General features: G+C 42.8%; 1 protein-coding gene and 1 non-coding gene across 2 annotated transcripts in view; both read left to right on the forward strand.

Moving 5' to 3' along the window:
* Window positions 1-24,766, forward strand: part of CSMD3 (CUB and Sushi multiple domains 3) — a 751,931-nt gene that overhangs the window by 185,704 nt on the left and 541,461 nt on the right. The window contains exon 3 of the mRNA XM_048507427.1: window positions 9,223-9,335. Within this exon, the coding sequence (XP_048363384.1) occupies window positions 9,223-9,335 (113 nt within the window). The remainder of the gene's footprint in view (window positions 1-9,222; window positions 9,336-24,766) is intronic.
* TRNAA-UGC lies at window positions 6,504-6,576 on the forward strand. The gene has a single exon. It is a non-coding gene; the product is annotated as a tRNA-Ala (tRNA).

The raw sequence follows: 24,766 nt of genomic DNA on the forward strand, positions 1-24,766 counted from the left end.
CTAGACCACCAACGCGTTTCAGACTGCTAGGTTCAAACTATTTTAATGCTCTGGCTTCTAAAAGGCTCCTGATATTCAGTAAAGAAGATCATTGGAGCTTTGGGCTCTGCTGTTGATACAGTTCTGAAAGCAACACTCTGGCAAAAAATCTAAAGCTCACATACCTATGAGATCACAAGGTTGCTGTTTTGCACATCAGACCTCAGTAGTGAAGGGAATGAGAGACTGAGGAGAGTAAATTTCTCTGCAAGGGTTTGTAGCCTGATGTTGGATGCATTCAACATTAAACTGGGAAAAATGGCAGTCAGCAAAAGCTGAAGTCATTCCTTAATGGAAGTGGCTCCTTTTGCTAAGGAAGAGCCACTTTTGCTAGAGGAGTGTATCTTAAGGATAAAGGATAACTTTGCTCAGAGAGTGGTAGGGGGATACACACCATTGTATTTCAGGAGCACTTCTTGTAGGCTGCCTTTTAAAGACATCATGACACACAGAGTATTATCAAAACAGGTCGAAAAAGATATCCTTAAAAGGGGGAGAGGCTGACCTGGATAGCCCAGGCTAGCCTGATCTTGTCAGATCCCAGAAGTTGGACTTTAAGGCGCTACTGGACTATTACCCTTTTTTACTGCTACAGGCAGACTTAGGCCAATTCTGCACAGTACAAATATATTGGGTTAACGATGGAAATATCCCAGTTTGGGTAAGCACTTCGCATGGTTCCCATTCCGAAAGTGGAATTATCCCGTGATATCTCCTTACCGGGTTTTTTAGAAAATTCTAAAATGTCATTTTATTTTTTAAAAACCCACATTTAACCCACCTCCGTGGGAACACCATGGACACCCAATTGCTTTATTTTTTCTCACCCCACTGCCTGTTCCCCCAATTTTACATCATGTCAGTTTCATTTCTGCTGAGCTGCCAACTGACGTGGCAGCCTGCCCTTTCCGAAATGTTCCCCAAGCATGTTTTTTGCCCACGGCAGCAAACGAGTGCCATTTCATCCAAGCGCACACGGCAATGGATTCACAACAATGACCCCGTTTCCTTTTCTTTACATGTTCTGGGTGCTTGGAGCATGCAGCTAGGCAGATGCACACCTTTGGTCAAATGTTGTTTGGTACATCAGGGTATCTCGTGTGCTGTGGTTTTTTGCACACTTTTGAATGTGGATGGGACACTGTGCTCTGCCCAGTATCGGTCAGAAGTTTTTACTTTGTATAGCACAATGTGCTTGCTGTGTTGCACTGGCTCCTTTCCATAGCTAGAGAAAAGGTGGTGCTGGTGTCCTGCTTTGTTTTCCTGTGGTTGCTGTGGAACTGCCAATCAGAAGTGTTGCTTTTGCCGGTGGGGGGTGGTGGTGGTGGGAATGGCTAGAATGGAACCTTAGGGGAGCCGCTGGCAAATGAAAAGGCAGGACGGAAATGATCATTCAAGATGCCACCCAACAGGAACAGCCAATCAGAAAGCAGTACACTGGGGATGTTTGTGCATACGCAGCTACGTTTGCGTTGTAAAAACAAAAAAAGCTTGTGCGAAAGAAATTGGAATATTTTCTCCCAATCTTAACTTGATTCCTTCATGGAAACAGGCATCAATGTGAATTGAGAAATCGGGATAAAATAGTCCTGGATTTGAAAAATACTGAAATATTATACTGTGTGGAAATGACCTAACACAGCTACCCATCGTGATCTAAGTTCCATACATAACAAAGAAATGATGTAATTTCCCCCCACTATGCACACATATTTCTGCATATACTTAGAAGACTCCAGAATCATTCAAGCCCTAAAAACAAGGAATTTGTTGCTGCTGAAGTGGTGAAGCCAGCCCTCTTTGCTATTGTATCTTTCCCTGTTATTAGACTATTATTTGAAAAATGTGAACCACCTTCAGGAGAGCATTGGGAGATGTGGAAAATGCTAGTACTAACTGAAGCCTGAACTCCAGTGGTGTTCCTGTTTGACTTGCAATGACTCATTGCTTTCTGAGAGGGTCATGTTTATTTCCCTCTTTTCGATTTTAGTGCCATTATTTTAAACTCTTTCTTGGCACTTCCCTATCAAAAATAAAGTTCTGCTATGGCATTTTAATGGAACTAAAGTATTAATCTTATGTATTGCATATTGGGGTAGATCCAACCATCCTCAAGCAGCTTTCTTCCAACTTAAGGAGGCTTCGTCCAACTTAATTTTTTCTCCAACAGAAAACTTTTTCTCCAACAGGAGAACCAATTAAGTTAGAGGAAGGTTTGTTTGATTGAAGGAAGACTGTAAAAGAAGCAAAAGGAACGGTAGGCCACATATATTTTGAGTTACGTAAAATGGTAGGACAGGAGAAGGATCCATCCTCCCACCCAGAGGCGTTCCTCCCATTGGGCAAAGTGGGCAGTTGCCCTGGGCGCAGCCCTGTGGGGGGCGCAGGTTTGTTTGGGGGATTTTTAGTATTTTCAGTGTTTTTCCATTTTTGGCCAGCAGAGGGTGCAGTTTTTAGGCTAGCAGCACCAAAATTTCAGGGATGTTTTGGGAGACTCTCCTGATGCGATCACCCAGGTTTGGCGAGGTTTGGTTTAGGGAGTCCAAAGTTATGGACTCCCAAAGGGGGTGCCTTATCCCCCATTGTTTCCAATGGGAGCTAATAGAAGATGAGGCTACACCTTTGAGGGTCGATAACTTTGGACCCCCTGAACCAAACTTCACCAATCCTGGGAGGTATCATGAGAAGAATCTTTTACTGATACCACCCAGGTTTTGTGAAGTTTGGTCCAGGGGGTCCAAAGCTATGGACTCCCAAAGGGGGTGCCCCATCATCCATTGTTTCCAATGGGAGCTAACAGAAGAGGGTCCACCTTTGAGCTAACAGAAGAGGGACCACCTTTGAGGGTCCATAACTTTGGACCCCCTGAACCAAACTTCACCAAACCTGGGTGGTATCATTAGGGGAGTCTCCTAAAGATACCCTGAAAGTTTGGTGCTGCTAGCTTAACAATTGCACCCCTGACAGCAGGCACCTCCCAAATTTCCCCAGATTTTCCGTTTAAATCCCCCCGCCTTTGACATGGATTTAAAGGGAGAATCTGAGGTCCCTAGTTTAAACATTGCAAGTGATGCTGTTTCAGGGTGGGGGAGAATCAACCCCAAAATAGCATCACTTCCAATGTTGTTTAAACTGGGAACCCCAGATTCTCCCTTTAAGGTCGATTTAAAAGGAGAATCTGGGCTCCCTAGTTTAAACACTATTGAAAATGATGCTGTTTGGGGGTGGATTCCAGCATCACTTGTTTAAACTAGGGAGCTAGATTCTCAACTGAAACGTTGAAAGTGATGCTTTTTCCCCCAATTGGGGGTGCTGGATACAACACCATAAAATGTTTTCATAGCAGTAATAAAACATTTTGAAAGCATTTTGAAAATGTTTTCAAAAAATTATTTCTGTTGTGTGGCATGGCTTATTGCTGTGCTCAGATTTGTGAGTTGGGGCATGTTCTATAATGTGATGGTGACTTTGAAACAACCTGGTGTAAAAAATCATTGCTTGGTCATAGTGGGGGAGGGTGGCTGCCCATGGGGGTCGCCAAACTCCAGTTTGCCTAGATACGCCACTGGGCGTAGCTACAAGGGGGGGTGCGCATTGCATTGGGCACGCGCCTGAGGGGGCATCAAACTCAGGTTTTGCCCAGGGCTCCAGTTTGCCTAGTTACGCCACTGCTCCCACCATCAGGAGGTCATTTTTTAAAAATGTATTGGAGTGATTACTTGGCTTTTGATAATTCTACTTGCCATGTATCTATCTTATCCTCACCTTTGCCATTTATCCAGCACCACTTCCAGAAGGCTATGGAAGCAATCTGTGACTGTAATTCCCAAGATCAACATAGTCTGATGAGAAGAATTTGTTTTCCTTGTTTGCTCATCCATTTCCCATTTTTTATCTTTCATTTTCTCACACTATCCATTTGTTCTGTTTCCCAAAGCTAGTAAGAGGCACAGTACAGCCAGAATCCAGAATGGATCTTATTATAAGGAAATCTCTCTGGTGTTCGGCATAGCTTTGAAATGACTGTACATGAAAGACCAATTAGAAGGGTCATTTCATGTAGCATACATTATTATTTTCATTAGAAAAGGTTCACTTTGTTTTGCCTTGTTCCATATGCCTGAATAATCTAACTGAAAAGTGTGTGTCCTTCAGATAAAATATTTAATCTTGGTGGGGTGGGAGTAGAATCCTGAAAATATCCTATAGAGATGGCTAAGTTTGTGAGGGCTGCTTGCAGTTAGATATGAGGTGGGGCATTTGTGGAATCCCTTATTTCTTCCTGTGGTGTTTTTCTATGTTGAGGGGTGCCAGACCCCACTACTGATCAGTGGCCAGTGGGGGTGGGGGTGTGTTACTGATAGCAGGGAGGACTAGCTCTCCATTTCAGCCATGTTGCTGGCAGCAAAAAGAGCTGTAGGCTGGAATCACTGGTAATGTGTCAACATCACTTTGGAAGTGATGTCATCATGTTACTGGCAATAAGGTGACTCTTTGATATTCGTACAAAAACTCTATGGTAAAAAGGGTTTTGCCTAAATACCAGAGCATTTGCCATAGTTTGTGCCCAGATGCCAGAGCATTGCCACATCACTGGTGATGTGATGACATCATTTCTGGCGCATGCTGGAAGTAATGTTGCCATGTCACCCGTGACATGGCTGAAACGCTGAAGTAGGCCTTCCATGCTGCCAACATGTTTCCCCCACTGCCTCCTCACTGCCACTAAGTCACACACCCACACACACACACAGCTGTTGAAGGGTACTTGGCAACCCTGCCCATCATGTTTTAAGATGCACCTTGTAATTTCACTGGGAAAGGATGCTAGAAACTAAATAATAGTCTATAATGGCAAGATTCTACAATTTCCTTCTGCAAAGTAAGAAATCTTGCTGCAGAGGAAGCAGTCTTGTTCTGATGGAGATTAAAAGTCCAGTGGTGTTTTATAGACAAGCAAAACTGGACTTTTGCCATTGTTTATTTGCAACAATTCTCCTTGGAAGACTGCTTTCTCTGGACTGAGATTCATTTGGATATTGAGGAATTACTTTGCCACATTCCCAAATTTTCAGTCTCTATCGCTGAGAAAAGTTTGCAGCACTGAAAAACTGGGACTTCACCCCAAATTGCAACATTCACATGTCGGTTCATAACATTTGCCACTGATGCATATTTCAGCATATTTTGGGGGATGGTGTACTTCTGAATATTGTCCAAGATAGTGGTCTGGAAGCAATTGGAAAGCCGGGAATCATAATGCTTATGCCGAGGAGTCAGGCCGAAAGCAGCAGCTTCAGAAGCCAGACGGGACCGTATTTATTTATTCCCTGCTAGGCTGAGAATTGCAGATGCTGCAGAGATGACATTGAACTCAGCAGAGATGAAGCCAGTAATTCTCACTGCTTGCAAGATGTTGTGATGGCACAGGCAGTAAAGCTTCCACTGCCAGGATCCCTGGACTGATATGTCTAGTACTATACAAATATGGCTGGTTAACATATCCCTGTAGTTTTCGGACTGTTCACCATCACTTCATTTTATGTGGGGAGCTTGCAAGGGTTATTAACCTGCATAAACTTAGAGTGTCCTCTAAAGCACGCTCAGACTCCCTTGCAGATGCGTATTGCTAGAACGTGTCAATAGCGATGGTCTTTTAGGGAAGTTTGTCCATTGTCATTAATCTCATTCAGGAAACTTGACAAGCTTCCAAGGAATTCCAGGTTTCTCAGAATAGAGACTCATCTATACACTTATGTGGACATGTAAAGGTCTGCATGAAAAACAGTAGTGGGAATTGGGCTGTGCGTAATGGGAGCCAAGAAGCCATTTCTATGATTGAGGGCACACATTTTCCAGCAATGGCAGTGATTACTATTGCAATTACTGCTTGCTGTGTACAGTTTTTCTGGTGATTTCAATTAATTACAGTTTGTCAGGTTCAAATGTGGTCTCAATTGTATGGGCGTGTTCACAAAAGTCATCCAGACCGGGTCAAAAAACCCTCCAGCCTTAAATGTCGATCTCAAAGTGCAATTTATTGGGCAAGAGCCCGACCCGCAGGTTTGTTCTCAGATACCAAGATTTCATGGTTTCGTTGCTTACCTCAGGCCAGCACAAGTTGTGTGTCACCCAGCCAACTAAACCTCACCAACCATCTGTAGTGGTCTGCCAGCTGTTGTGATATCATCCGTTTGCAGTGCGAGGCAGGGAGAAAAATAGTTTATTGAAACTTTAGCAGGCTGCCATATGTGTCTGGGGAAATGTGTTCCAATTGGTGTATCAGAGTTGGACAGGCCTAGATTGTGTCCAGATTTCATAGGGGGACATTGATAATTTCATATTTTCTTTAAAAAAAACCCCCTTAATGTGTCATCTTCTCACCAGCATTTTTGTAATGGAAACTAAACTTAGCCTGTAATAGCAGCTGCATAATTCTTGCTGTGGATTTTGAACATCTGGGGAGTGACTGTGGCTCAGTGAAAGAGCCTCTGCTTTGCATGCAGAAGGTCCCAGGTTCAATCCCTGGCATCACCAGTTAAAAAGGACCATGCAGTAGATGATGGGAGAGACGTCTCTGCCTGTGACCCTAGAGGAGCTGCTGCCAGTCTGAGTGGACTGTACTGATCTTGATAGACCAATCAGCTGATTCAGTGCAAGGCAGATTCTTGTGTGTCCATGACATAGTTCAGTCGTAGCCTTTATTGTGTAGTAGTCAGAGTCTTGGACTTGGGTGACACAGGAGGTTTCCTGATTAAGATTTTGGTAGCTCCCCATTATACAGATAAACCATATTGGCCACAGGACTTTCTCATAGCAGGTTTCTCAACAGAGAGCAGAGATGACGTTGGTTAACACCAGGTGCATTCTAATCTGGAGGAACCGGGTTTGATTCCCTGCTCTGCTGCCTGAGCTGTGGAGGCTTATCTGGGGAATTCAGATTAGCCTGTACACTCCCACACACGCCAGCGGGGTGACCTTGGGCTAGTCACAGCTTTTTGGAGCTCTCTCAGCCCCACATAAGTCACAGGGTGTTTGTTGTGAGGGGGGAAGGGCAAGGAGATTGTAAGCTCCTTTGAGTCTCCTACAGGAGAGAAAGGGGGGATATAAATCCAAACTCCTCCTCCTCCTCCTCCTCCTCCTCCTCCTCCTCCTCCTCCTCCTCCTCCTCTTCTTCTTCTTCTTCTTCTTCTTCTTCTTCTTCTTCTTCTTCTTCTTCTTCTTCTTCTTCTTCTTCTTCTTCTTCTTCTTCTTCTTCTTCTTCTTCTTCTTCTTCTTCTTCCCCAGTCACAGTCCACTCCCCTCCCATGAGGCACCAGGATTTTTGTAATTATTTTTTTAAAAAAATGGCACTAGAATATTGTTATATCTGCATACCATTGTAACAATGAATGTCGTCAGTTCCGTGAATTCCTAGCTTTCTGCCTTTTCTTTTAGTCTCTAGCCTAGGAGACATTTCTGAGCTCGCAAAACATCTTTGAACTTCTGACAAAGGATGGTCGGAATGATCACAAAATGAATGCCTCAGGAGGTGGAGCAATGACAAAACATAACAGTAACAGTCACTCTTCCACATTTCAGGCAGAAGCTCTCTTTAAAGGATGCTTTTTAAAATGAACATATTGTTTTAAAACATTTTCTTTCATGCATGCCTTCAGTTATGGATTGAAGAGCCTTGAGTTGTAGAGTAAGTTGCTGCCAATGCAACATTTTTTAAAAAATTCCCACAGCCAGTCAGATCGCAAATAGCTACTCAGAAGACCTACTGGGCAAAAGCTCAACCTGGCTCCTCCTGCTTTCTAAAAAAACACTGGGTAGAAAGTTGGACACAAAGAAAAGTCTTGCTACTTACCAAGGAACCCCCCAGGCATCATGTTGGGGTCCATTGCTCAATCTCCTTATGTTGCAAAGATATACATTTCCCCTTAAATCTCCACAAAAGAAGGCACTAGAAACTTTTTTAAAATAAGGAAAGCAGAGAATTCAGAAAATCTGTTATACCTATTGTTATAAAAGTATAGTAATGCAATGATATTTTAGCACCTTTTTTAAATAAAAAAGAAAATAGCTGCTGTGTGGGTAGGAAAATACAAATTTTCTTACCGATGTGGCAGCCTCCCAGGCTTTTATTACAATCTTTTACAAAATTTCAGGACAAAGAAAGTTTGAAAACAGTCAGAAAAAATCAGATCCTCTGAAGATGCCACCACAGATGCAGGTGAAACGTCAGGAGAGAATGCTGCTAGAACACGGCCATACAGCCCGGAAACCACACAGCACCCAAGTGATTCCGGCCGTGAAAGCCTTCGACAATACAGTCAGAAAAAAGCCAGAAAAAGCTCTGGGAGGTGCACAAATGGGCCAAAATTCTGTGGAGAAAATGGAAAAAAACACATGCTTTTCAACAGCATTAAACCCAGAATTAAACCTAGGGCCTTTCCCCACTTACCTTAAGCACCGTGCTACTCTCCTCAAGTAGCGCGGGGTCCCAGGGCACTCCCCACTGCAGGGGTGGCGACAACGCAGCCGCCCCGATGCTGCCACTGTCGCGCCCCCTCAGTGCGCGTCATTCCTGGCACTGGAGAAAACGGCGCCTTGGGGAAGCCAGGGCATGCGCCAGAAATGACGCGCGCAGTGAGTAGCGCGCAGTGACGGCGGTAGAGGGGAAAGTGGGGAAAGGCCCCTAGATAACCTATATAGAAATGGCCTCAGGTTCGAATCCCCATTCTGCCAAGGAAGTTTTTTTTGTAACCTGGGTCCTGTCACACACTCATATTTTAATGTATACGTGGTGTTGTGAGGTTAAAATGAGGAGAAAATGGAGGAGAAAATTATCCCCTGTTGAGGAGAAACACTGGAAAATAAATTTTGAACATTTTACATACAGGAATGTTTCAATTAAACATACTTCTATAAAAAGCATTTAACAACTCTCACGCTATTGAAGAATAATAATTTTAATTCAGATTTTTGGTAAAAGAATTCAGACAAGGTGAATGAGCCATATATAACCCCAGAAGAATTGTACTCCTAAACATCACTCAAAAGTAACTAAATAAATAAAATTAAAAACGTTGTTTAATAATTTGCATAAATTTTGGGATCAACAAACTGTAAAGCCCTCAGGTATAGTTCATTGTTGTATAAAATAAAAAAGAAACAAACTGTCTCTTTTTTTTGTAGGTTAACGGGTTTTCATCTTCCTCCACCTGTGACCAGTACAAAATCTGTATTTTCTCTACGATTGACCAGTGACTTTGCTGTGAGCGCTCATGGATTTAAAGTATATTATGAAGGTAAGATAATACAAGTGAGCAAAAATGCAATCTGTGGTAAATTATTTTTCTTTTTTTGTTTTTTGTTTGGATAGAAACTCACAGTTTAGAGCGGCTGTGAACCAGTCCTCCTCTGTAACTCCAGTTCAGATATTTAAAACAAAAAGACACTGTTCAAGTCATTGATGCCTGCCCAATGTATGTTGCGAGTGTATCACAGAACTATGTGGAATTCCTGATTTATCCAGATATTTATTCACTGAGCCCCATCTAAAGGGGATAGGCTGAATCCACTGGTGGAAGTTGTATGGAAATGCATCAGTGGATTTGCCCTCCCCAGAGCATTTGCCCCAGCAGAGGGGTGAATCCGTTACTGTGGTGGCAAACCTATGGCACTCCAGATGTTCATGGACTACAATTCCCATCATCTCATGCTAGCATGGCCAATTGGCCATGCTGGCAAGGCTGATGGGAATTGTAGTCCATGAACACTTGGAGTGCCATAGTTCGCCACCATGGCAGGTAGCAGCTGGGCCCTCCCTAGTGGTGGGACACCATGCTGGACACCATTGCAGCATCCCTGCTTTCCCTTTGCACTGACAGCTGGGGCTTCGGACTTATGCCACCAAAAAGGCAGTGTAAGTCCATTAAGGCCAATGGGGACTTACAGGCAGTAGGGATACCTTTTTTGTGTGTGTTTTCAGCCTCCCCACACTGTGGGGAAGCCTCTTGGGGCCGATGGGCCAGCATGGCTGCAGTGCCATGGCCAGGTGTCCAGTCCACTGGATGGGGCTGTCCGTGTGTAAACAAATGAGGGCTGCAAAAATAGATAGGTTAATGTTTGCATGACAGATTGACCCTAAAAATTCCATTTAAATAGGAAATATTTTCTACAGTATGAAATATTTTTTCCCCAAAATACATACCTTTCCATTTTCTGCTGCACCTACCCATAGGAAGGAGTATTAGATTCAGTAGACTTTTTCTCTCACTCAGCTCCCTGATTCTTTATTATCACTGGTGTCTGACTTATTTAATCACAGAGACCTTAAGAGACAAATTTTGGAAATGATTGTGTGCTGGTGCCTTCTTTGTCCCAGCATCCTATATGCTTCTCTATAGAGAAGCAAACAGAAGACCCACAATCAGGTTCCAAAACAGAGTAGCCTGAACTCTTCAGAGGAAAGGAAGCTGGACTTTTAGGAGGAAAGGAAGTGTATGAATATGATGCTAATAAGCATAAAGTAGGTAAGACCAAAAAAAAGCATTTATATCATTGTTTTAAAAAATAATAATGCATGTTTTGCCTGCTTTGGGATGATTTCAGGAGGTACCTATTTACATTACGTACGTCTTTCCTTTCTTTCATAAACAAGCTTACAAATTAGAGCTATTGAAAGGGTTATGGTATTTTTTTTATAACTTCAGTTCTGATAGATATGTTGTAATGTGTTTGTCTCAAATGTTTCTTTAGTTAAAGCATAACACTTATTGTAATTGTATAGAACTCCAGATGTTCAAGAGCAATACTGTGAACTTTTCTTTCACATCAGGTACATTGTCTTCTTGCTGGTTTTATTCTAACGCAACTGTTGTGACAGGCAGCTGTGTGAATTCTTCCTACAGTGATATTAATGTTTTCCCAGCCAGCTTGCATTTTCCTTCCTCTGTTCTTCTGAGTGTTTTATGAGAAACGTTTTCCCTCAGATTACAGGTAGCTGTATTTATGGGGGGGGGGATCTTCTGGTGTCATCTGTGCATGTGAGTGCGTGCATAAAGTACCATCAAGTCACAGCTGACTTAATGGATGAGGATGAAAGAAGATGTACCTGCCTCTCCCTGGGACATTTTCCATGTGACTGATTCTATGATTCAGCACTGAGAAAGTACTGTCTAGATAACCTATTGGGTGTAAAGTGATTTCCAGTCTTCTTTTGACCTTGCAGCTCCTGAGGTCACAAACTGCCATTTACCCATAGCTGAATTTTACCAAATTGGAACATCCAGTCAGTGACACCTAAGAAACAAGGGAGAATGTCCAGACATACATCAGTTACTGTGGGATAGTTGTAAAGGGGTCGTCTTGTTTGGTTGGTTCTGCACAGTTCATGGCTTTATGAGTTTGCACCAAGCTGTCCTGCAGTAGGCATCTGCACAAGCTTGGAATGGATGTACTGGGATCATCTGGACAGAATCATTTTCTTCCTTGATACCCCTCCCCCCCCATGCATTAGTGGCCACAGGCATCTACAAAACCCTTCCCTATCTGGTCATAGGAATGGCTACATAAAACTGGGAGTGTGAAGCTCATTCGTGTGTTCAGCTTTCTCCTCTACTTAGACAAGGTTTGCAGTGACATTTCATGTGTAACTTGTCAGGCTTCTGCTTATCTCTAGTCCTTTTGCTTCCATTGCAAATTCATTTTGGGGCAAGGATATTTTCCACATCTGGGGTCTATAAGAACATTAGACAGTTGCATTAAAAATAATCTTGGGAGCTTACTGCATCAATAAAATTGTCATGTTCTGAAAAATAATTCCAGAAGTTTGTTCCAGGACAAGAAACTGGTGGCATCTAATACATCTAACAAAGAGAGTTGCATTCACAAATTGTGAATGAGATGAGCTGAGAATAGTAGAGCATCTGATTTGCATGCAGAAGATCTTAGGTTGAGTCCCTCACATCTGAAATAAAAACAGGCAGTGGGTTACGTGAAAGCAGGGATGCCAATAAGAAAGGACGGGAGGAACAAAATGCCTGGGACCCAAGTCAGCTTTAAAAAGGGGGGGGGGGGTGAAGTCAGTGTCATGCTGCAATCACAAAAATCATTTATTTGTAACTCACTAGATATGTCCCTTAAACATATGGTTTGGGCATGTCCAGTCATCCAGTTTTTCTGGGAAGAAGTTATTATTCATATTACCAATGGCCAACCTACCTTTATCTTGCCCTGTCATATAGATTTCCCTCATTGACCTTCTCTTCTCCCAGACTTCTGCTCTCCTCAGACTCTATCACAAAATCTCCAGGAATTTCCTAACTGGAGGTGGCAACCTTAGTCAGGCATGGTCCCATTGAATTTTCCATAAAAGGCCAAAATAAGTCTGGAAAGGATCCTGCTTCCTCCTTTTGCCTTTTTACTCACAGTAACCCTGCAGGAATTCTGTGGCTGCCTAGCAACAGCCATGGAAGGAATCCTTTTCTTAAAGCTACAGACACTCATTTTATTAATTTTGAGGATTTTAAATCCCCCAGTGTATTTTTTTTTTAGATTTCAGATTTTTCTGCATCTCTAGGGCTTTTTGAATGTTTGTTGAAAGATCCATCTTGTTCATTTACAGCTCCAGTCACTGGATTTAAGTATCCTCAGATTTGACTGACTTTGCTATTACTATGTAGTCAATGATAAATGCTACTAAATGAAATTTGAATCAAAAAGTGTCTAGAAGAAAACAAGGTCTTCATACTTATTCTTGTATCTTGGTGGCAGTTATTAATGATAGGTGGACCGTTGCTCCAGACTTTCAGGGGTCTTCAATGAAATATCTGGAGGTGAAAAGAATGTACTATGGAAGAGGATAAACGGAACAGGAAAAAATTCCATATGTGATATTTATAGTATTTTAACATGGTAGCTGAATAGCAAATTCCATTGATCTTAGAAGACCTTGAAATACAAAATCAGAAGTAGCAAGATTTGTGGCAGTGCTTCTGACTACCCAAATTCTAGGTCACTAGGAAGAGTTCCTAGCAGCTTATAGGGATGTGGAGGGTACAAAGTAGTTTTAAATAGCTCTACATCAAACAGCACACAACCAAGTTACAAACACTGCAATCCTTCGCAGATGTCTCTTGACTGCTATGGCTTCGCAAAGTGTAACTGTTTTTAGAATGATGCTAAGTCTGTGAGTCTAGCCTAGCAGAATTACATTTGAAGGTTTCACACATTGTTACCTTTTTTCAGCCAAAGATTAGAGTTTGTAGGAGATTTACTGTGGTGTTTCCAAGGGACATTACAGCGGTTGAGACATCTCTACCTGAGAATTTGAAGAGCTATTGCCAGTGAGTATATTCAGAAGAAAAATTTAATGTGCATATGATATGAAAGGAAAAGGCAGTTCCCCTATGCAAGCACCGGGTCATTACTGAATCATGACATTTTACAGGATGGGTTGTCATTGCCTTCCCCAGTCATCTACACTTTACCCCCAGCAAGCTAGGTACCATAGAAGGATGGCAAGCTCAGCCAACTATCTGAACTCACCAAGAGTGAACTCAGGTTGTGAGCTGAGCTTTGAGTGCAATATTGCAGCTTACCACTCTGCAAAACAGAGCAAAGCGGAAAATGAAAATATATTTTCAAAAAATGCAGAATTATATCAGACTGTCTAAGATGACTTTGCAGCAAATGCAATTTTTGCCATGGGAGGTTCACTTACTGTGTTCAGAAGTCTGCAATGTCCTGTATGGAGAGGTTGTGAAAGATCAGAAAGTTATATAATTCATTGCTGAAGCATGAAGAGAGAATGATACATTTTAATTGGGCGAGTTATGGACACAGTGGCATTCCTGCCTAGGGACAGGGGGTACCCTATGTCCCCGGGCGCCCCCATTTGGTCACGTGGGGGGGGGGGCGCCACCATTTCAGGGTCGTTTGTGTGATTTTTATTTTTTTTAGTGTTTTTTACGTTTTGGACTGCAGGGGGCGCATTATTAAGGCTAGCAACACCAGATTTTCAGGGTACCATCCGGAGACTGTCTTGATGATACCACCCAAGTTTGGTGATGTTTGGTTCAGGGGAAGCAAAGTTATGGACCCCCAAAGAGGGTGCCCCCATCCCCATTGTTTTCAATGGGAGCTAACAGGAGATGGGGGCTACCCATTTGAGGGACCATAACTTTGGTCCCCCCTGAACTAACTAAACTTAGTGGCACATCCTAGAAATAGTTACTACCAGATGATACCCTGAAATTTTGGTTATGCTAACTACAAATACACCCCTTACAGGCACCCCAAGAAAGTTGCCCAAGATTCTTTGTTTTGCAGTGACTTTGCTCCATTGTAGCCAATGGGGAATTTCTGAGTGTGTAGGCAGGCTGCACATTTTTGAAGATAGAGGCACAAGGCTTTCAGGGTGGCTCCTGCACATGAAAGCCTGCGGGCTGAGTTCTCTTGCCCTTCCCCCCTCTATCAACCCAAAAAATGTGGTCGAGTCTTACACACAGAAATTCCCAGAATCTCAGAGCTCTTCAGCAAGTTCTATGGTGGGAAGCATTATTTTTCCCACCATAGACCTAAATAGGGGCTTTCTGTTATGCCCAGATTGTGGTAGAGTTTCAATGGGAGCACTGTAGTAGGGGTCTTGCTCTGGGTGGGGGCATTTCCTGCAGGGCTGCTGGTGTGAGTCTCCTGAAAGGAACCAGCAAATTGCTCTACAAAATGCTGTGGGCACCAAGTCAAGGTGGCCTGATGCCCACAGCATTTGGCCATCAGGCAAACTTTAGTGCCCCCACCCGAAACAAGACCACTACCACATTGCCTCCTGTTGAAACCTCTACCACAGTGCCAGCTGGGCGTAACAAAGCCCATTGAAGTCTATGGTGGGAAAATGTGTTTCCCACCATGGGGCATACTGAAAGAGCCTGGCAGATTCTGGGAATTTCGAGTGTGTAAGCACTGACCACACATTTTTTAAGATGAAACCAGACTTTCAAGGTGGCTCAAGTGTGGGTAATAGCATCCAAGCTTGGTGAGCTTTGCTTCTGGAGTGGGGGGAGTTGAGAGTTCTGAGAACTCAGCCCTGAGCTTTCATGTGCAGGAGCAGGGGAAACAAAATAAGCCTTTTGGGGGTCCGCCGTGTGAACCCCCCCAGAAGCAAAGGCCTCCACACCTGGATGATCCTACCAGGAGGCCCTCCTGCAGCCACCCTGAAAGCCTTGTGCTACCTCTATCTTCAAAATGTGCAGCCTGCCACACTCAGAAATTCCCCATTGGCTACAATGGAGCAAAGTCTGCAAAACAAAGAATCTTGGGCAACTTTCTTGGGGTGCCTGTAGGGTGTATTTGTAAGCTAGTGACACCAAAATTTCAGGGTATCATCTGTAGTAACTATTCTTATGATGCCACCCAAGTTTGGTGAGGTGCAGGTTCAGGGGGGACAAAGTTATGGTCCCTCAAATGGGTGGCCCCATCTCCTGTTAGCTCCCATTAGAAAACAATGGGGATGGGGGGCATTCCATTGAACCATAACTTGCTGAACCAAACATCTGGCTTGGGTGGTATCATCAGAAGTCTCTGGATGATGCCCTGAAATCCTTAGCTTTAAAATGCCCACTGAGCCACCACCACAAATACCCTTCCCCAAAGCCCAAATACCTTGCATTCACATTTCTTCATGGTGGGCAGGACATGGTGGACACTTTTTTTGTCCAAATGTGCCCCAAATTTGCCCCAGATTCCAGCTGAATCTGGTATTTTAACCTCATCTAAATCTCAACCCTCAAAGTGTGCTGTTTCAGGGTGGGGGGAGAATCCACCCCCAAACAGCATCCGCTTTCAATTCACCCAACAGGAGACCCCAGATTCTCCCTTTAAGGTGGACTTAAAAAGAAATCTGAGCTCTCTAATTTAAGCACCATTGAAAGTGATGCTGTTTTGAATGGAGTGTTTTGTGAGAGATGATACTGACATTTGTTTGGTAAATGTTTTCTTGAGAGATTTGTGAGAGATTTACATGCTTAATACCCACTTGCACTGGCTTGTAGTTGTTTCTCAGGCTAACAACCTACTTCATAGGGTTGTTGTGATTAGGAAATTAGGAAAAGAGTTGGTGGTATGTTTTGCTGGGAGTGGGAGGTGTTTTTGGCCAGGCTGGTGCAAAAAATAATTGTTTGTTCATGGTGGGGGGGGGGCTCCAAACTCAGGTTTTGTCCCCAGGCTCCAGTTTGCCTAGGTTCGCTCCTGTATGGACACCACCTATAATTAAGATCGGGCTGCCAGGACCGCCCATGGCCAACAGCAGGGGATGGGTAGGGTGGCCAAACCCAGGTTAGGAAACTCTGGAGATGTGGGGATGGAGCCTGGGGAGGACAGGGACCTCAGTGAAGGTCCAGTGGTCCAGTAGAATCCACGTACTGAAGCAGCCATTTTCTCCAGGAGATCTCTGTAGTATAGAGAAGAGAGGTAATTCTGGAGGATCTCCAGGTCCTATCTGGGAACTGGCAATCCTAAATCAAGAAAGGTCAAGAAATTGTTTAAGGGGCTACTAAATATAAAACTACTATCAAAAACCACATTTTATTTATTTATTTATTATTTCAATTTTTATACCGCCCTATCCCCGATTTATTACAAATTAAAAATAATTTATACTTGTGAAAGGCCCATAATAGCCTACCTTACAGGTAACTATCACAATTGCAATACACAGAAAGGTCCAATAGATCACTTTTTGACCATTAAAAACTGACACATTTCAGCCAACTGGCCTTCCTCAGTGGTCAAAAGTAATACGGTGTTTATGTACCGGATTTAAAAAATTGCACCTTTTTATGACTAAGACCAATTGTTGAAGAGTTGTTTAAATTGGCAGCCAAGACTTCCACACAAAATCATGTGCTGTGTCCTTGCAAGGTAGGCCAGTGCTACTCATGGAGCAAAGGAGCACACTGAGGTTAGCATTTTCCAGCAGGCAGAGTTTAATGACAATCATTTAACAGTACTGTTGTATACTTCTGAACTCTCCCCTCCCCCTGTATTCCTTTTATTCCTCTCGAAAGGGTTCCTCACTTCCCTGTTACAGTCTACTAGTGGTCTATTGAGCCCTGCTGGCTCCGGATTGGCCCTTTAGGACTCTGGACCATTCTCCCTGATTGCAGCCTGGTCTGGGTTGTTCCAGCCCTGCCCATTCTGTGGAAGTGCTGAGGTCTATTGATTGCAGCTGGGTTGGGGCTCTGCTGCTCCCACCCTTCTCAGTGGAACAGGCCTGTTTTTGCTGCCTAGGTAATCTCCTTGCTTCTGGCTTCCGGGAGGTTCTGGTGTTTGCTGGTAAGTCCAGGGTGGGGTTGCCACTTACAGGGCATCCTGAGGTCCTTGGGAAACTGTCTGGTAAAGGGAGGGGTAGGGAAGATTGTGGAGTGATGGGAGGCAGCTCCTTTCCTTGACATGTGCTTTTAAAGAGTATAACTCCATGTCCAATTTTGCTTGGGCAAACCTTATAATGCCTCAATCATAGGAAATTCTTCTAGTCTGGAGCAAATGAATCATTTGCTGGACATTTTAGGTACTTAATTCTTGTTTTGTAGGATTAAGTTTGTTCTTCTCTTTTGTATATTCCTCAATCAAGGCCATTGAGAGTAAGGAACTAAAGGTCACAATTCCTGGTTGCCCTAGCAACTCATGGATCTGGGCCTTAGTTTTCATATGAATCTCAGTTGGGACCAGGGTAATGTGTCCAAAGGGTATTTTGGATTTGTTTCCCCACTCCTACACACAAAGCCTGCTGGGTGACCTTGGGCTATTCACAGATCATTCAGAACTCTCTCAGCCCCCCTACCTCACAAGGTGCTTGTTGTGGGGAGAGAAAGGAAAAGGAGTTGGTAAGCCCCTTATAGGTGGGGGGGGAGTATAAATCCGTGGACCGTCTTGATGGTCTCCCATCCAACTATTAACCAGGGCCGACCCTACTTAGCTTCCAAGATCTGACGAGACCAGGCTAACATTTTCATTGTCCAAATTCATGTTAATTTGAAAATATTTTAAATAGCATTATTCATAGTTCACATGAAAAGTTTTCAGATTGAAGTGTTTGAGGAATATTTCCAGATAAATAAATAGAGGGGGATATCTCCAGGTAGAGATATGGTATGTTTGGAGGCAGTGTTGATCTAATCTCATTAGTAATGTATTTGTTTAGTGGGCAAATAGTCTGAATTACTTCACTGGGACAGTCAGATCTATTTACTGGGAATGCAGATGTCGGTCATTTCTTTCTTGGGTGGAATATTCAGACAGCAAGATCCCTTTGTGGCTAAAGGCACTTTAATCACTGAGTGGTCTAGATTAATGATCAGGTAACCATACTTTGGTTGAGCCGCCACTGTTTTCTGGAATAATTTTTGTATGTTTGTCTAACAAAGTATAATTCCATTAGGCTTATTCTAATGCCTCTTCTGCCTTTGTAGTTTGAGTGGATCAAAGAGAGAGAAGTGGAGTGGGTCACATGTCAAGATAGAGGCAGAGGGTAGAAGGGCTAACCCAAATGGCTCTTGTTAGCAATGCTAAGCTTGATAGTAGTACCAAGATCCAGCTTGCTGTCTTGGAGATGGATGTTAAATCTTGCTTCCTGTAATTATGGGATAGAGGATACCTATCTGCATCGCTCACCCGGAGAAAAGAAGGATGATTTCAGAGGGTGAATTTAAGTATGAATTTGCTGTCAAGGAACTTTTAACCAACCCCCAGATTTGTTCCTAGGAAGAAGGTCTCATGGAGGTAAGAGTCATCAGTGGCAACAAGCTATTTAGAGTAAATAAAACCTATATATGCACACACAAATCTCTGAATATTGGTGCTTAGAGGCATCTTGAGAAGAAGGCCTTTGCCTTATGGTTGTCCCCCACTGAAGCACTTTTATGAAAAAAAGGGAATGTGCAGGAGAAACAGATTGCCTACAGAGAATTGTTGATGTGCCAGAATGAGAAATAGGATTTTTTCCCTTTTTTATTGCAGTTGTATGTCAGGCAATGAATTGTTTATCTAGGCCCTCTGTCTGAGACCTTGGAGAGCTGCTGCCAATCAGAGTAAACAATACTCATCTTAATAGACCAATGACCTGACTCAGTATAAGGCAGGTTCATGTGTACCTAAAACCTTCTTTAAGCTGAAAGAAGGCTTCACTCTTTGCTGAGTGGAATGGTGAGGTACCAGCCAGTGCGTTCAGACTGTGAACTGTAATTTCTGATTACCGGTATATTGTGTGTTTACTACGTGAACTCTGATAAGACATTGTGTTTGTCTATGTCTCATCGTCTGAACTCTTCTCACCAGGTCTGATCTCCAGATTTAACTCTTCCAGTTGACATCCCACCTGTGCTCTTGTGCTTCTCGTAATCAGAAATGCAGAGCACCTTATCTGATGAGACTCAGATAGTCCAATATGGACAATCTATTACAATATATTGGAAAGTGGACTCCATGGCATTGTACCCCATTGAAGTCCCTCCCCTTTCCAAACCCCACCCTCCTCAGGCTCCACCCCCCAAAAATCTCCAAGTATTTCTCAACCGAGAACTGGCAATCCTATTGAAATGTTATGTCGGTTGTTCAGTATAATAGTGTTCAGCCTTCCAACTCCAATCCTAGCTCTTTACTATCCCATCTGCGTTCTGGCACAAACTGAAACAAAGTTTGCAAGCATCCCCTAAACCACCACAGCCCTGTGTTTTCAGTACATGTAACTCCTGTTAAATTGTGTCATTGAATTATACTTTTGGACTTTGCACATCTCTATACTGAGCAACGCTGAGAAGAGAGTGTTCTTTTCTGATACTTCTCATGGTGTTCGTTGTTGCATCAATGCCTGCTCAGGGGAGCCTGGTGCTAACATATTGAGCATTAAGTGATGATGTTTAATGTTTTATACTCACACTGCTTTCTGAATAATCGGTCTGGAGCAAAGCCACATTGCACTGTTGTTACACATACAGCCATGACTGAAGCGGCAATAGAAAGTATACAAGGCTTAGCAGCAGATGTTTCTTCTGAAGATTTCTAACATCTCTGTGGACGGCTCTTTAACTGTAATTTCTGTATCCCATTTTTTTAAAATACTAAGAATGGAAAGACGTGACCTAGCTAAACCATTCATGAAATTGTGAGGGGAGCCCTGAAAAGTTTTAATCGTTATTGAAACATGCTCCAGGAATGTAAAGCGTGCTGGATTTTGCTTCAAGAAAAAAAATATGAAATGAATATTGTGTGTCCTCCTCCAAAGAAACATCGGAGGAATTTTGAGAGATAGCGAAGGAATTCTGACCGGATCAGTGGAACATCCTGTGTAGGTTTCACACATCCCTGTGACGGGACTAGTTGAGCCCTGCTGCCCAAGCTTAGGAAATGGGCCTGGAAAAACCCAAGGTGTTCAGCACATATGGATCCGTGTATAACAAAAAAGTAACTTGCAAAGCTGTTGAATAAGTCAGCTTTGCAGTGGCGAAATCTGAAACTAAGAATTATGCATCTTACGGTCTTTTTTCACAATGGCTTTTCTCCATGGTCCATTCTGAACAAGGGAAATAAAACGTCTTGCAGACATTTTAAAAAGAACCGTTTTGGCTTTTTTTCTTCTGCACAGCACAGAAGAAATGTGTTGCTAGTCAGTGTTGCTAGTCAGAATGGTTATTTTTCAGCCCCACCCCCTACTCCCCGCCCCACTGGCTGACTGGAGCTTGTCAGTATCATTTTGTTGCATTTGCCATTTTGTGCAGCAGGGGATTCCCCGTCTTTGCCTCAATTTGCTGAAGGTTTCCCACAGAGGTTTCCTCCGCTAGCAGCTCATCTGCTAGCTATTTCTCTATAAAAACTACATAAATAACATTTGTTTTCCCTAGTGATTCCATGCATGTTTTTTTTTCTTTTTGTTTTGAGGGTACTGTCTTTATAGCTTCATGAGAATCGCAGCAGCTCAGAGGGCTGGTCTACTGCCCATTAAGAAGCAATGGGTAGACCTTTCTTCTGCGGAGGACAGGTCTACTCATTGCTTCTTATTGGGCGGTAAACCAGCCCTCTGAATGGCTGTGCTCACCAATGGTCCATTTTTGTCCTGGAGAGAAGTAACTAGTGGAGTACAACAGAGTTCTGCTTGGGCCCAGTGCTATTCAATATTTTTATAAATGACTTGAATGGTGGAACAGAAGGCATGCTATTCAAATTTGCAGATGATACCAGATTAGCTAATACCTAGAAGGTAAGGTCAGAATTCATAATGACTTGGACCAGTAGTGGGATCCAAAAATTTTAGTAACAGGCTCCCATGATGGTGGGATTCAAACTGTGGCGTAGCGCCAATGGGGCTGGGCAGGGCACGATGGGGGCGTGGCCGGGCATTAAGGGGGTGGGGCATTCCTTGGCGGGGCTGAGGTAAGGACGCAGCCTTTGCACCAGTCCTTGGGTGGGAAACAAATGCACGCAGGCACAGGCTGCCATGCACGCCGGTGCACCTCCTGCTAGACTGCTTCAAGTTCTGCGTGCTACTGCTGAGAGGAGGGGCGTAACTAAGGCAAAAATCACGTGGCAAAATCACCAATTAGTAACTCCCTCTCGGCACACGCAAATAATTAGTAACCTACTCTCGGGAACCTGTGAGAACCTGCTGGATCCCACCTCTGACTTGGACAGATAGGGAGATGGGCCAAAACTAACAAAACTGAATTTCAACCAGGAGAAATGTACACTTAGACAGAAAAAATGAAATTCACAGATATAAGAGGGTTGGCACATGGCTTGAATACAGTATATATAAAAGGGATCTGGGAGGCAGGGGGTTAAACTGGATAGGCTTTTCCAACTTTTTGATGCTGTGCTTCTAAGAACATATTTGCACCAAAACTATACAAGCCAATTTAAACCTTTTGAGAAAGGAAAAAAAAACCATTTTTAGAAATCATTCATGGAAAAAGTTCCCAGTTAGTAGCTCAAATACTATTTGGCACTCTTTGAGTATCACATTTAAGGTAGGCACCAATATGATAGAAGGGGGAAAAGTGGAATTCTTAGACAGTAAGTTCCTAAAAAAGAGAGAAGGAAGTGGGTCAGTCTGTCAAAGGAAAAGAATGCACATAGGAAATACAGAAAGAACATTAGGAGATAAAGGTGTGCTGGTGAGATGCTTAGATTGAGGGGATGCTCAAAGGTTACTGATGGAGTGCAGATAAGAAGTGCCTTCTGGAGAAATGAGAAAATAGCAAACTTAATTGAGCTAGGATTACTTGGACTTAACTGCAGAATTTTTATCTGCCAGAATGTAGCTATGAATCATGTGAAATAGAAGTCAAGCGCCCTTGCAATTCCCCCACCCTGACCCACTCCTCCATATGAGTTCAGCTGTCATGAAGTGAAGTAAGTAGCTGCTATATGCCATTTCATGATGTCAAGCCAATCAGATCTGCATTGGAAGCTGAAGTCTGCCTGCCTGCCTGCCTGCCTGCCTGCCTGCCTGCCTGCCTGCCTGCTCTCTCTCAGGGAGGTAAATGGGGTTAGCCCATGTTATCTTTACAAGAATCCTATGGTGTGGATTAAGCTGACAATTAAGACCTTACTTATATTTGTATGTGGTGGTGGTGGGGGGACACTAGGAGCACACATTACCTTCAATGCTCCCTATTCAAGCAGTCACCAATTTATCTAAGTAAGGAAACACATATTTTCAAGATTCAGTGCACATGGAAATAATACAACATTTTCCAGGGTAGCAAGCCTGAATGGGGATCTATAGAGATGTGATAGGCTCACTTGGAATGTTTACCCCTGTAATGGCTGATCGATAAACATGAGAATCGTATCTGAAGAATAATAATAGAAAACAGTGTATAACGTGTATTCCGTTCATTCCGTTCAGACGGACCTGTGTGATTCTCAAGAGACTCTTAATTGGAATACAAGGCTTCCAAAGACATTGTTTCTTTAAGGAAACCGGAAACAAACCATTACCTTGGGAAGGACTCGTAGAACTTTTGTATTGTATCACTATTTTTGCACTTTATATATCACGTTTGTTTGTTGCACATAGTATGTTATAGATAGCGGTTGATGCAACGTGAATTCTTGTTGTGAATATATACGGACGTTGCATCACTTGATTCTTTTGTTCATTGTACTGAAGCCAGAAAATACATCAATTCCTCTATTCAGACAAATTAGCTGTCCCACACATCATGGGCATATGTGTTGGATTCCTCCAGATACAACAGCTGAACAGATATGTAGTTACCATCCCAAGGCTTCCGAACAATGTGAGTGAAGATTTAAACTTAGGTATTTTATGTCTGGAGTTCCAACTATAATATTGTTAGCAACAAAAGAAACAGAACATTGAAGAAGTGATGGAAAACATTTCGACATAGAATACTGACATAGCATGTTAGGATTTTTCACCCATGTTATGAATTTAAATAAATTAACATATGTGAAGATAGTTGGAGATTTCACCCCCCTCCTTTGGGGCTTATGGTGTTTTTAACACCATGAATGTCAAATTATTATTAATATAAACCAGTGTGCAAAGTTTACATAAATGCAGTTTGTTTTAAAGGACAAATAAACATATTGCCACTAGTGTGGCCAGTGCAAATTTGCCCGAAGGAATATTTTGAAGGAATGTAGGGTTTCCTTTTGAGTTGAAGCTTCTGAGGATACATATTCACAGAGGTTATTACTGGCAAGTTTTTATTTTCCTTACTACAAAGTAGAATACCCTAAAGTGATGTTTTCTTCCCATTAGAATTCTGTTTCAGCTAATTGGACAACCAAATCTGGGCATCTGCCCATAACGTGTAGGACCCAAAGACTTTAACTTGATTGATGGTAAAATGGTTAGCTATCTTCTCATTAGCCAGGGACACTAAGATCTTCGTGTGATATCCTTCACTGCCAAAATCACATGCTCAAACAATGCATTGCCCTTGGAGGGCAAGGCCATTAGATAGAATTCTGAAGCAAATCAAAGAGCTGGCTTTCTGGCTTGAGGCATAATGGCCTTCTCAGCCATTAGCTTATAAGTGACAGCATGATAAATCTGTCGTGTTTGTAGTAATGCACAGGGAATCTGAGGTGAGGAAAGTAAAGAAACTTATATTTGTATCATATCATTTTTTCCTAAACCATTTTTTCTTTTTGTGAACACCTGCTTAAGTCATGCAATATCTTGGTGACTTAAGTTGCTGTTAAGAAGTCTATTGTGTGATTAACCATAAAACACATCCACTTAAGCTAATTTTAACCAAATCAATCCATACACGTATTTGTAGATAATCTGTGATGGGGTGTTTAAAAATGACTTGGATCACCAGTGTGGTGTAGTGGTTAAAAGCAGTGGACTGTAATCTGGAGAACACGGTTTGATTCCCCACTCCTCCACATGAATGGGGGACTCTAGTCTGATGAACCACATTTGTTTTCCCAGTCTTACACATGAAGCCTGTTGAGTGACCTTGGGCTAGTCATAGTTCTCTCCAAACTCTCTCAGCTTATCTGCCTCACAAGGTGTCTACTGTGGGGAGGGGAAGGGAAGGGAAGGCAATTGTAAGCTGCTTTGAGATTCATTAAAGGTTGAAAAAATGGGAAATAAAAAACAACTCTTCTTCTTCTTCTTCTTCTTCTTCTACTACTACTACTACTACTACTACTACTACTACTACTACTACTACTACTACTACTACTACTACTACTACTACTA

Source organism: Sphaerodactylus townsendi, linkage group LG09, assembly GCF_021028975.2.
Source record: "Sphaerodactylus townsendi isolate TG3544 linkage group LG09, MPM_Stown_v2.3, whole genome shotgun sequence".
In the NCBI taxonomy this organism is placed as follows: domain Eukaryota; kingdom Metazoa; phylum Chordata; class Lepidosauria; order Squamata; family Sphaerodactylidae; genus Sphaerodactylus; species Sphaerodactylus townsendi.